This window comes from Corythoichthys intestinalis, chromosome 8, assembly GCF_030265065.1.
Source record: "Corythoichthys intestinalis isolate RoL2023-P3 chromosome 8, ASM3026506v1, whole genome shotgun sequence".
Lineage (NCBI taxonomy): Eukaryota > Metazoa > Chordata > Actinopteri > Syngnathiformes > Syngnathidae > Corythoichthys > Corythoichthys intestinalis.
In genome coordinates this window covers 28,852,959-28,866,742 of record NC_080402.1, presented here as the reverse complement: position 1 = coordinate 28,866,742, position 13,784 = coordinate 28,852,959, and the positions used below count along the sequence as shown (strand labels likewise).

Here is a 13,784-nt window from a genome sequence, read left to right as displayed (position 1 = left end):
CTTGGGGGCGGGGCGGGGCGACGGCGGAACTGGGCTGGGCTCCAGCAGTGGCGTGATCTTTGAAATAGGACACCCGTTGGCACTGGCAACCGTGACGCGTGCTTTTTCCCGTCACACATTGAGTGTGCTAACTGCCATTGAAACTTTTTAAATGTTCCCCTCGCACCCGCCCCACACACAAAGATATGATGCAATAAATTGTATCTTGGTTTGAGTGATGCTGAGTAGTGATGGGAATTCCGGCTCTTTTTAGAGAGCTGGTTCTTTTGGCTCGGCTCACTAAAAAGAGCCGGTGTTCTGTCAAAATTTTCTCCCGTATAAAATTTTGCTCCCAAAGCTTTTGTGGTGCTGAAAAAGCTCTCTTTTACATTCGGTTGGACTCTCAATGTTATCCAAAGGTGCTAACTAAACTAGATACATCATAAACGTGCATGTGCAACACGAAAATGGCGTAAAATAATACTTAACGACACGGCGAAGTCGTTAACAGTGAGAGCGCGGGGTGCAGTTGCTGTGTGCAGCTAACATGGTAGGATGTGTCAGAGAACTTTTGTACATGTCTTTACATGATCAAACTTAAGTAAATATTCCTTTCTTTAAAGAAAGTTTGTAGTGTTTACTTTGGAATCGCTGCATTCGCGGCCATTTTTAACGTTACGCGCATGTGCAAAACCGCAAGGTAGCAATTTTTGATGGGTTGCAAAATCTGTCAGAACACCTGTTCTGTCAGAACACCGGCTCTTTCGGCTCCCAAATGGCTACTCAGTTTTTTTGTTGCTTAAATTAATTTACTACCAAAAATAATGTAAAATTATGTGTAAAACGAATTACTAATGTGAAAAATATGCAGTATATCAAATATTTATTATTTATATGGCTTTATTTATATTCTTCTGAACATACTCAATGTGGAGTACAACATGGAGTGCTAAAAAAAAAAAAATTACAGAGTACAAAAACAAAGACCCATCTCAAAACAAGGTCAACAAAAAGTTCCAATCTCTGATTGTGTATATTTATAAGCTTTTAACTCTTAACAGTAAAACAACATAAGTAAGCTTTGATTACCACACAACAAATTATAAATTAAATTTGTAAAACAAAAAGTAAAAAGCAGCATCCAGGTAAAAGTTTTAGCTAATCTTTAACGAAGATTGGCATTAAGAAAAACCATATAGCCATATATGATCTAAGTATATTATAAATATATAGATGAGGAAATATCTAACCCCTCCCCCTTTTCCTCACTGCAGCATGTGTGTAACCCTCCCCTCCCTCTTCTACCACGGATCTTGACCAATCACGTGCGGCTTTAACCGAAGGGGGGAAAAAAAACGGAGGAAAAAAAAGTCGGCTCCTATTAGGAGCCGGCTCCCGTCGTTCACTTCAAAGAGCCGGCTCTAAGAGCCGGTTCGTTCGCAAACGACACATCACTAATGCTGAGCTACTTTTAATACCTGTTCAGTTTCACTGTTTGTTTCACTACTAGTATAGTGACAGCTTTACCGAAGCGCTTTACAAAACAGAAATAAACGAAAGTTTTAACTGTAAAGTCAATGTTTATGTTATACGACTTAAGATCTTTTCTACAGTCGCAACTAGGAGTGGGAACTTCTTTGTACCTCACGATACGATACGATTTGCGATACAAAGCTCACGATAACGACAATCTGACGATATGGCGATACAACGTTTATCGATACATTGGTATGGAAATCATACAAACAACTAATAAACAGAAAAAAAAGCTTCTGCTGGGAATTGGAATGAGTTTATCACTAGTAATGGCCAATGCCAGGCAATGAGGTAATTTTTGGCCATTTAAGATCATTTACCTGTTGATTTTAAGTTACTTCCTGTAGATTTTGGGGTATTTTATGGGTCACTTGCTGTTTATTTTGAGTTACAGAACAGGAAGTGACCTGCGAATCACCCAAATGAATAGGCAGTGACTAAAACTCAACAGGAAATGACCTGTAAATGCTCTAAAATGAACAGTAAGTGACCTGTAAATGCCCCGAAAATCGGACCGAATAACTGTGAATGCTCTGGTTTTGAATGAACGAACGTTCCCAGTCTAAATGGATTGGGCGTCGAGGACCGTCAATGACAGCCTTAAAATGAACTGAGACACTATTATGGAGGAAGATTTTGATAGCAACTTGTTGATTCTTTTTTGTAAAACGATATCTCGATTCTTGGCAGTAGCATATCGATAACCTTTTGGGATACAAAGAATCACGATATATCACCATTTCGATATTTTGTCACACCCGTAGTCGCAACTGTACCAAAGCGCTTTATAAAACAGAAATAAACTAAAGTTTTAACTGTAAAGTCATAATTACTTTGAGTTGAGGGCTAATTACGTTTTTATAGTCAATTTCCAAATTTTTAGGACTTCACTACTGCTTTATGGACTTTCATAAGGGTTGCCATGAACTCATTTGCTCCCAAAATCGTATAAATACGTTCTCTTTTTAATTGCTTCAATGTCTTTTGTGTTTTTTTTTTGTTTTGTTTTTTTAATGACAAAAGGCATCTATAGGTTCCGGTCTATCTAAAATTTAATGCACAAAGCTCAAAACCCATTTTGAAGCAATTAAACTGGCTGCTGGAGGTCAGTAGCGCATTTGGTAAGAACTCATCTCAGGCCAAGAAAGGAAGTGAAGAAAAATAGTCAGGAAACGGAAGTTGGAGGAATCTTGTGTAGACGCGTAAGAATTTGAGAAAAATGGGGAGAACGATCGGGGAAAAAAAGGCAAACGACACTGGAGGAGTGTTTTGAAAAGAAAACTAACCCATCGTCAAAGAAGGATTTTAAAAAATCTATCTTGATGAGACAGACGGTGATGTCCACAACAGCGTCAGGTTCCACACGCGTTCTGCGGAGCTCACGATGCGTTACTCCTTAGCCCGAAGTTGAAACCAACGATGAAGATGATGAAAAAAGTGAGACCGATCTTGATCCGGACTCATCAGATTAGCCGCGGGAGCAGCGGAGGGCCTTCCCCGTTGTTATGTGCGCAAATAGTTCAACTGTTCAATAGTTTAGTTATGTGTAAATAAATTGTTACTTTGCGATCAAAAGCTCTATTTGTCTTGTTGTTTATCTTATTTTGTAAAAGGAAAACATTCAGATGTTTGGGATGTAACTACAGCAAAAAATAGCTGCGTAAAAGTCAAAGTTATGTTTGAAATGTATGCTTTCACAAAAAGCTCAATTTCTCCGTTTTGTCATCAGAAATTGGAAATTTGCTCAAACTAAGCTATTTTCTTATGCTGATTTCTAAAGAATGGAAAAAGATATGAACTTTTTTTTCTGCTGAAAGAAGAGAGTCTAATCAGTCTTTTAGTGGGTTCCAAGTTTATACAACAATAGAACAGAATTTTCTGTGAGCCTTGCAAAATCAGTCAAAATCCAGTAAAACAACCGGGAGTGAAGGGCCTTGCTCCGGTGGAAATGGCTGGGAGTGATTGAGTTAAAGTGCATACGACAGGATAAAAAAAGTTTTAAATAGCATTATTATGTCAATTAGAATCATATTTTGAGACGATTCGACTATATACAACAATTTGGTAAAGCACAGATGATGAGAAATTAGTCTTTTAATCCACCGTTTAGCCACGCCTACCATTATAGGGCTCTAATGATCACCAAAAAAAAAAAAAAAAATCACACAAAACTAGCCGGGATTATGTCACACGGTGGCGGGGTTGTCGATTGTCTTCGCCGAACGGCAACCCGTCCGGCGGTGAGCAAGTTATAGCTTGTTCCCCTGCTACGGAGAGGAGAGCTCACCGGGGAACCAGCTGGAGAGTAGCGCCGGACAAACCGGCCGACGTCGGAGGAGCGCGTAGCTGCCACATGGTCAACATGAATATGGCGTAAAATAATGCTTTACTACACGGTGAAGACGTAAATAGAGACCCGCATGTTGTTGTGCAACTAACATGGCAGGATGTGTCTGAGGAGAACTTTTACATGTCCGTCCATGATCAAACGTAAAAATACTTGCTTTGTTTGGGGAATGGTTGTCACAAAGTGTAAAGCAGTCTTTGATAATGAATCACTGTTTAAAAAATTGCTTTGAAAAAACAAAAAGAATGTCACATCAATGCAACCCCTGTAAGAAATGATTATTCCAAGATGTGCTGATTGAGAGATAGTAGAATGAAAAATAAGCCAGTCAACCGCATTCCCACCCCCTAATATGACAAACCAATAAAATGTCCTCTTTGTTAATTTGATAGTTTAAAAAAGAAAAATGTCTGCATTTACCAGTTGTTCAGAAATCTCCCATTCATATAATGCATACGTGACAGCCCGTGAAATAGATAACAAAACTGGTTAATGCTCAAATCAGATTCATTTTTCTTTTCTCTACGTTGCCTACACGCCTCACCCTTCATCGTCAGTTACTCCAGACTTCCCAGGCAGTAGCAACAGCATTGGCCTTGGCTTATATCAAACCCGATGAAATGTTATTTCGATGTCAAGCCATAACAATATAAGTAGGCCGAAGATACTGGATTTATAAAACCATTGGTCAATACATTAAAAAAAAAAAAAAAGTGATAATTTTTATGGTGTCATGACTAACACAGTTGAAAAAGCCTTTAAAAATCCCAAAGTTAATGTGGTGCAAGAAGGCTTTCCTCTAAATTAATGTTCTTAATACAAAGGAAATGTGTATTATTTTTTATGTTTGTTCCAGTCCAGCAGTGCAGTACCATTTTGAATCAGACAGTTGAGCTAGTAACAAGTCACAAGAATTGCATTTTGGTACCACAATAGACAATGTGTTAAAAGTTGATATTAACTGTGTAATGCTATGTAAAAAGGGCCATCAACAAATAAGTCTGAGGAACTAGATTTCACGTAGATAAAATGCTCTATAATTCTTTTATTAAGAATGGTATTTCTTTCTTGATATTGTGTTGGTACAGGAACCTTGCCTTAAAAAACGAACTCCTTTCAGAGTGTATCAGGCCCCTGACACCAGTAGATGCTCAAAAAAGCCAAGTCTATCAAGATGAATACGACCCAACCTCTTAACCAGGAATACAAATTGCTTCCCTTTGGTGTCCATCTTGCTGTCACCCCACCTTCTAAAAACAGATTTAAAAATTAGTTTGTGCCCCTCTACATCGGTGCTTTAAATGCCATAGAAATAAGATGATTATTTTACATTTGTTTTTTACTTTTGTATATAGCGGAAAACACAGGCATGACTGAAAAAGCAGTTTCTGCTCTTGCACTCCTCCTTAAGAGAAACTGCTGTATTTTAAGCCAAAACAACTGTTGTGTTTGATAGAACAATATGTCTACATGCTGCCATAGCAGATTCATTGCGCAATAAGCCCCTGAACTATTTTCAATTTGTCTGTTTTACCCTAGAAACCCCCGTTTACAGACGTCGTGCAATCGCTTTTGCTTCACCCTAGCCATAAAAAGAAGGTAAGTAATCGTATTTATTATTTGAAATGTTTGTCATTTTTAGCTTAGAATTATTAATTGATGTCAAATATTTAGTTTAAAAAAAAAAAAAAAACTTTAAAAAATTATTCACTCGCATATTTTAAACTTTTAAACAAACGTCACAATGAAAAAATTGGCGTCCGTAAAAAAGTCATGGATATCTACCTCATAACTATTGCTTAATTGTATTTTTTTGTTGTTGTTACTGTCGCATTTTCCCCAATATTTTAGATGATAAATAATCGATCCAAACAAAGAAAAATTGAAAAAAAATGAAAGTCTCGAAAATCAACTCCTTGATGTCTGCGATTTCTGCATCGCGACCCTTGTTATATGACTAAGTTTGACCCATAAAATCCCCCCAAAATCCAACTATGGCCATTCACAGCTGTGTCTTGACACTCGGTGATACATGCTACATGGAGTTTTTGGATCGAAAAGAGGTAAGAACGCAATAATATCTCGTTAAAGTCATGGTGTCTGTAATTCTGCTCTCGCGTGCTCTCGCCTCCAGTTAGGGTTTTGTTGTTGTTGTTGTTTTTTTTAAATGCCCTCCTGTTAAAAAATTTTCCTCCCCCAGAAAATTGAGATTCTAAGCTTTCCAATGATGTATCACACATGCATATCGGACAATTTTGAAATTTGGCCAAAATGGGGGTCTCAGAGCAGAACTTCGTCACCTGAGTGTTTTCCGCCATATGTTTTTACTTGTATATTTTAACAGATATCAAATGTTTGTGGTTTCTGCTGCAACCAAATTGCCATTCAAAGGACACTCATAAATTGATGATAACGATGAAAGTCAAACGAGTGTTGCATGATCACCTACTCAAAAGCTTAAAAAGTTTTTGTACCAAGAGTGATGCTATAAAAGGAGTTGACACATCCTGAGCTAGCATTTAAGTTTTAATGTTATGTTTTTAATTTGCTAATCCAGAAAATTAGCACTATATGATGATATCCATTTATTTACAATCAAGGAGACGTCGAATAAACTGTCATATTCGTGCGACATACTGTAAGTGTCATAGGTTAGCCTGAGTGTTTTCTCCATGCTACTTGCAATTGTTTTTATTTCAGTCTCAGAGTCAAAGCATATAAATTATCAACCAATTGATATCTCAAATCATGAAAACTTGTGCAAGTCATATCCTAAAGCAACACTACTGGGTGATATGACCCGCAGTCAACCTGGGTCACACTTTTACCAGGGCTATAATACTACTCTACTTTGTTTTCATGCTTTCTAATGACTGCGCACAGTCTGAAAATACCTATATTTAAATAACGTTGAGAACTTGCTTGGAGAATTCTCACCACACTGGACTTATTAAACAAGACAATGTTGGACAGCAAGTTTGCTCGACACACTGAGTGACGATTTCCCCCCCTTTTAACACAAGGTCTGGATTGACAAGTAACAGAAAAAGCTGCGGCACAGGCTGGATCTGTATTGTAACATCAAAGATGTTTTGAAAAATAAATGACATTTGATGTACTTTGACTTAAAATCTCGATGATGTCTTCAGAAGTTGTTGGACTAAAGAAACTGTTATTCATTTGAGACATCCAAAGTTATGCTGGTGATGAGTGAAAGAGGACAAGTGTTATAAAAATATATGAATGGCTATTTGAAAATCTTAAATGGGAAAAAAAGAACCTTAAAAAGGCATTTTGAGACACTGCCAAGTCTTAAGCTTTGACAATATATTCTTTGCATTCCAATTTGGCGAATTCATTGACGCACCATTACAATTCATTTAGCGCCGCCTTTCATTGTGAAATGTGGGAAATGATTTCCTTGTGCAGCAATTGCTGGATTTTTTTTTTTTTTTTTAAAGAGAAACGCCTGTTATCCTGGAAGTGACTCAGGAAAACATTCACACATCTGTTTTGCAATAAGAGTTAGGCGCTGCTGCGAAGCCAAACAGTTTTGGTTAGTGAGCTGGGAAGTGAGCGTAATTTTTGCTTGGCAAAAAACAGTCACAATGAGCATATAGGGAGGAACACTCGCTTTACTCCCGGGAAGTATTCCTGGAATGGGGAATTACCTGCTGGATTACATATTTCAACACTACTTCAAACAATGAGATTTGACACAGGGCTCCAAAGTGATGCTATTAGCTAACAGCTATACAAAAAGTACATGAGTTAAGCATTAGATACAATATCTTAGCTGGAGCAGTGCCAATTTTCATAAGTGCTTAAAACTTTAATTCTGTATAGCCAACCTGACATCATCAGATGACACAGAACAGGCTACATAATCTTTCCTTTATACTAATCTTGAAGTCTGTAAAACTCAGCCAGCATTGTTTATTTATTTATTTATTTATTTTTATGTTCATGTATATAGTGTGTGTGTATACAGTACTGTATATAAACATGGCCCTCTTGACAGAACATTTTAACCGCTGGCTGTGAGCTGGAGCAGAGGAAACTAACAACCCCAAAGACTATTGGAATACATTCTTCTTCCTATTACATAAACCTAGCTGTTGCCATGAATCCCACAACAACATACAAAAACAAATGTGCTTGATTAATTTGAGAAAAAAAGTTAAAATAAAATTACTTCAATCCTGTTTGATTGGTTCACTGTGTGAGAGCGCGTCCTTGTGGTGATACGGATTAATTGCATCTGTCAAATAATGGCAATGATTTAGAAATGTATTTTAAATTAATTTTTTATAAGTTTTTAGAAAACAAAAAAACCTGAAATTGCGCATCTTTGGGGATTTGTTCAGGTATACATAATCAATGTGAAGTATGTGTACTGTATTATAGTAAAGTACAGTAAGTGACATCTCTAATATACACTAGTATGAAAAGGTATCTGAACCTTTTGGAATTTCTCACATTTCTGCATAAAATCACCATCAAATGTGATCTGATCTTTGTCAAAAATCGTACATGTGTAAAAACAGTGTCTGCTTTAACTCAAACCACCCAAGCATGATAGGTTTTCACATTTTAATGAGGATAGCATGCAAACAATCACAGAAGGTGGAAAAATAAGTGAACCCTCTGCCTAAGGAGACTTAAAGAGCAATTGAAAACAATTTTTACCAAACAATTTAAGTCAGGTGTATGTCCAATCACTGATGAGTGGTTTTAAGCTGCCATGCCCACTATAAAACACACACCTGGTAAGAATTGTCTTGATGAGAACCATTGTCTGATGTGCATAATGACTCGGTCAAAAGAGCTGTCTGAAGACCTGCGATCAAGGATTGTTAATTTGTATAAAGCTGGGAAAGGATACAAAACCATCTCTAAAAGTCTGGATATTCATCAATCACAGTCAGGGAAGTTGTCTACAAATGGAGAGGGTTTGGGACTGTTGCTTCTCTCTCAAGAAGTGGCTGTCCACCAAAGTTGACGCCACGAGTTCAGCACATAATAGTCAAGGTAAAAAAAAGAACCCTAGAGTGTTTGCTAAAGACTTACAGAAATCACTTGCACAGTCCAATATCTCTGTGCACGAATCAACTATATGTACAGCTATGGGCAAGAATGGTGTTTATGGGAGGACTCCACTGAGGAAGCCACTGCTGTCGAAAAAAACATTGTTGCTCGTTTAATGTTCGCAAAAAGGCACTTGGACACTCCACAGATGTTTTGGCAAAATATTTTGTGGAGTGATGAAATCAAAGTTGAATTGTTTGGGAGTAACATGCAACGTCATGTGTGGAGGAAAAATGGAACAGCTCACCAACATCAACAACTCATCCCCACCGTGAAGCATGGTGGAGGGAGCATCATGATTTGGGGCTGTTTTGCTGCCTCAGTGCCTGGACAACTTGTAATCATTAATGAAAGAATGAATTTAAAAGTTCATCAGTATGTTTTGCAGGAAAACCTGAGGCCGTCTGTCAGACAGTTGAAGCTAAAAAGAGGATGGATGCTGCAACAAGACAATGATCCAAAACACAAACGTAAATCAACTTTAGGATGGTTTCAGAAGAACAAAAACACGTTCTGGAGTGGCCAAATCAAAGTCCAGACCTGAACCCCATTGAGATGCTGTGCCATGACCTAAAGACAGTGATTCATGCCAGACATTCCAGGAATCTGACTTAACTACAGCAGTTTTGTAGTGAAGATTAGTCCTGATCGATGTGCCAGACTGATCTGCAGCTACAGGAAGCGTCTAGTTGAAGTTATTGCTGCCAGGGGGGGGGCTACAAAATATGAAAAATGTGACGGTTCACTAACTTATTCCCCCCCCTTCTGTCATTGTTTGCATACGATCCTCGTTAAAATATGAAAACCGATGAATGTTTAGGTTGTTTTAGGTACAGCAGACCATTTTTTCATCTGTGTGATTTTGACAAAGATCAGATCACATTTGATGATGATTTTATGCAGAAAGGTGAGAAACTCCAAAAGGTCCACATACTTTGTCATACCACTGTATATCATCCCCTCATTGCATTGGATATTTCTGGTAAAAACAATTCCCGCATCCTCATTTGAACAGATCAATTCTACCCTTACAGTATAATAATAAATATCACATATTTAAGTTAAATATTAATTAATTGGATGATTTGGATAATTATTTAATTAAATATTTAAGTTTTCTGAAAACTGAGAGAAATGACTTTGGTTCTTTTATTTCATTATTTGTGTGTTGATATTATGATTTGTGTTGACTTTTTTTTTTTTTTTTAATGTTTACATTAGCTAACTACCGGTAAGTCCAATTCATCCAAGTTTTAAAAGCTAAAAAAAGGCATTAGGTGTTGGGGTTGAAATGAATAACAAATAAAAAAATTCAAAAAAGGATGAGTTGATCAGGTGGAAAGAAAAAAATGCACCCACTTAAATAAAATGCAAATACAAATACTATTTATTGTTGAGGCTATTTTGTTCAATCAGAAATAGTTGTCAAATCCCTTACACCACATGAGAGTTCAGTCTAGGTTCAGTCAAAACTACTCAGTGTGCAGAAACCAAAACATCATTGCCTTGCCCTTGGTCCCTTGGGGCCCAGCTTTATAATACTGAAATTATTTTCCAGCCCTAGTGATGGCACCAAAGGTTAAGAATTACTGCTACAGACGGAAGAACACCCAATAACACAAACATTAAAAGAAACACTTTTACGCTTAATTTATTGTTACAATGTTTTTTCCAGTGACAACGACAACACAACACACACACATGGAAGTGTTGATGCTTTGGCTGCATGTTCTTGACTACCTACCATAAATAACAAAATTACAATGAAGTACAGTTCTCAAGAAAAGTCACCAAAACAAATTGCACACAGAATATCCAACACTGTCTGGCCATGAGGCATTCAAAGCAGAGAGGAGCCAATGTCCCTCTGGTCCTTTGTCTTGAAATCAAAAACTAACATAAAAAGTACAAGGAAAATTTTTGACAACTTATAGTCACGAAATACAGGGGAAGAAAAAGTTGCTGTTTAAGATATTCGTTGGATCAAGAGTTTAATGTACTCTATGAAATGCTACAAGACATGCAAGCAGCAGCATCAAGGCTATTTTGATGCAAAAATACGTACGTGAAGCGCGTCCTCCATTAACCATCTGTCAAGATACTGCGTTTGGTCACTTCACAATTTCTGAGAAGTGTTTTTAAGGCTCAACATCCAACCCAAATATAGCAGTGTACGTTGGTTTTTAATTGACCAAATTATGTACACAGGCTGAGGAAGGTGGTTGCTTTTTGGCAGTTTGAAAGTATTTTCTGGATACATTCAGTGTTTACTGGATTTAGTGGTCTCAGAATTCTTTTGGCCAGATAAGATCATTTTTGAAAATCTAGTTACATCTTAACCCCTTAAATACAAAGCATTTTGTATCTAAATATACTGTACATTGGAATTGTTCCATATTGTGCCTTTTTTAACTCTTATTTTTTTCCTCAGCGCTTAATAGCTTGTTCTCAAGAAGAAGTACTGTCAAATGAAAAAATTCAACAATGTAAACTTAGTACACACTATTATGAACACCTATGTAAGTTATAAAAAAAAATAAAAAAAAATGCCAGTAGTCCGTGTGAAGACAAAATAAAATGTAGTTTCATATGAAGTCAATTCTCACTATTTGGCATGTTCAAACTTCAAAGCTAGTAAGTATTGGGGCAGAGCAGAAGAGACTCCTCACTGTTTATGTAAACAGTTCATGAAGGTTTAACTAAGTGCCAATAACCTATTTTTTTATACACTTAGAAACCCAGAATTAGGGCATCTTCGTATGAAATACTGGGTAGGAGGGTATAATTGAAGGGTTAATGTGCTGTGAATTCTTGGGCCAGGAATTTAACATGATTATGCTTTCAAATGATTACCAGTTAAACCTTTCAGGGACAGTGGAAATCTATTAAAAAGTCATTATTAGTTTAACTCATTTACAGAGTATATGTTGTGGTAGTTAGTAACAGAGGGAAATAGACATTGAAAACATCAATTGACAGCAATAGATGTCCAATCCATTTCCACTGGAAGGGGCAGGAAGCAATCATTCGATCGCCTCAGTTTTAATATGATTCCTACAGCTCGTAAATACACATCTCATTACTGACCTGTTATTAAAATGAAGGCTTAAAAAGCTAAAAGTGAGCCAATTCAGGAAAGGTACACCCATAATAAAGTCCTTGGCCAAATTTTTTCATTTGCATTATAGCAATCCCTTGTGTTTTATGCCCTTTGTGTTTATAGGTGCATGGAGGTTTAATTTATTTATGATGTACTTTAAATGTGTGAGCAGGCGGAATATATTTTTGTAGCCCACCTCGCTCTTACATTCTCACATCAAAGTGCAATTCAGGACTCGTCATCAGTGGCACTTAGGGAGTGCTCCTGTGGAACACAAACACAAATACATGTAGATAATTAGAACAAATCTGTGTATGATTATTTATTCATTTTCAGGTTAACAGAATTGAATGAGCCCAGTAAAGATACAATTTTGAGATATGAAAGTGTACCCAATAAACACAGATTAAATTACCTCTTCCTGTTCTTCCTCAGAATCGTCATCACTAACCACAGGTTTGGCTCTGGTGCGTCCCGATCGTCTGCTGCGTCCTTTCCCTCGATCGCCGCCTCGCTCCTTCTTGCCCAGTCGGATCTTGACTTTGACCGAACGGGCTGCACACACACACAAAACAAGGATTAGAGGCCTATAGAGCTATAAAAATGCAGACAAAAAGTACAGTACTATACTTACATTCAGACTCTGAACCGTCATCTTGCTCGTCCTCTTCTTCCTCGCTGTACTCACCCTCGCTCTCCTCCTCCTTTTCGATTTTTTGCCTCAGGCTGGTGAAGACCGATTGAAGCACGATGGAGTCCTCGTATATCTGCTCATGTCACACGGCAGGAAACATCAGTATCATTGTTATTTTTCTAGATCAGTGGTTCTTAACCTTGCTAAAGGTACTGAACCCAACGAGTTTCACAGATGCATTCACCAAACCCTTCGGAATTTCATAAAGCCATTTTTATTTTTGTCTTTTTTTACAAATTCAAAACCTAGCAAGCTAACATCTAAGTGAATTCCTGTTAAAATTTCTGCCAGATTTCCTATTTACTACAAATAATTAAAAAATTTTTTTTTTTTGTATTTCACGTTGGTAAATTACTAGGGCTGTCAAAATTATTGCGTTAACGAGCGGTAATTAATTTTCTAATTAATCCCGTTAAAATATTTGACGCAATTAACGCACAAATGCCCCGCTCAAACAGATTAAAATGACAGCACAGTGAAAGGTGTACTTGTTGTGCTTTTCGGAGTTTTGCCGCCCTCTGCTGGCGCTTGTGTGTGACTGATTTTATAGGCTTCAGCACCCATGACCATTGTGTAAGTAATTATTGACATCAACAATGGCGGGCAACTAGTTTATTTTTTGACTGAAAATTTTACAAATTTTATTAAAACGAAAACATGAAGAGGGGTTTTAATATAACATTTCTATAACTTGTACTAACATTTATCTTTTAAGAACTACAAGTCTTTCTATCCATGGATCGCTTTAACAGAATGTTAATAATGGTAATGCCATCTTGATTGTTATATAAAAGAAATACAGCACTTATGTACCGTATGTTGAATGTATATATCTTTCCATTCCAACAATAATTTACAGAAAAATATGGCATATTTTATAGATGGTTTGAATTGCGATTAATTACGATTAATTAATTTTTAAGCTGTGATTAACTCGATTAAAAATTTTAATCGTTTGACACCCCTATAAATTACATAAAACTAATTTCATTTCACACTGTTTTCATGTCTACATTCTCATTTTTTGTCGCATCCTTGCA

At 37.0% G+C, this 13,784-nt stretch overlaps 1 protein-coding gene across 2 annotated transcripts in view; it reads right to left on the bottom strand.

Moving 5' to 3' along the window:
• Positions 1 to 10,585: 10,585 nt before the first annotated feature.
• LOC130920450 (transcription activator BRG1) overlaps positions 10,586 to 13,784 on the bottom strand; it is a 33,046-nt gene continuing 29,847 nt past the window's right edge. For both annotated transcript variants that reach the window (XM_057843683.1, XM_057843682.1), the window contains exons 31-33: positions 12,685 to 12,817; positions 12,466 to 12,605; positions 10,586 to 12,314 (exon numbers count right to left, since the gene is read on the bottom strand). In XM_057843683.1, the coding sequence (XP_057699666.1) occupies positions 12,279 to 12,314; positions 12,466 to 12,605; positions 12,685 to 12,817 (309 nt within the window). In that variant the 3' untranslated portion in view covers positions 10,586 to 12,278. The remainder of the gene's footprint in view (positions 12,315 to 12,465; positions 12,606 to 12,684; positions 12,818 to 13,784) is intronic.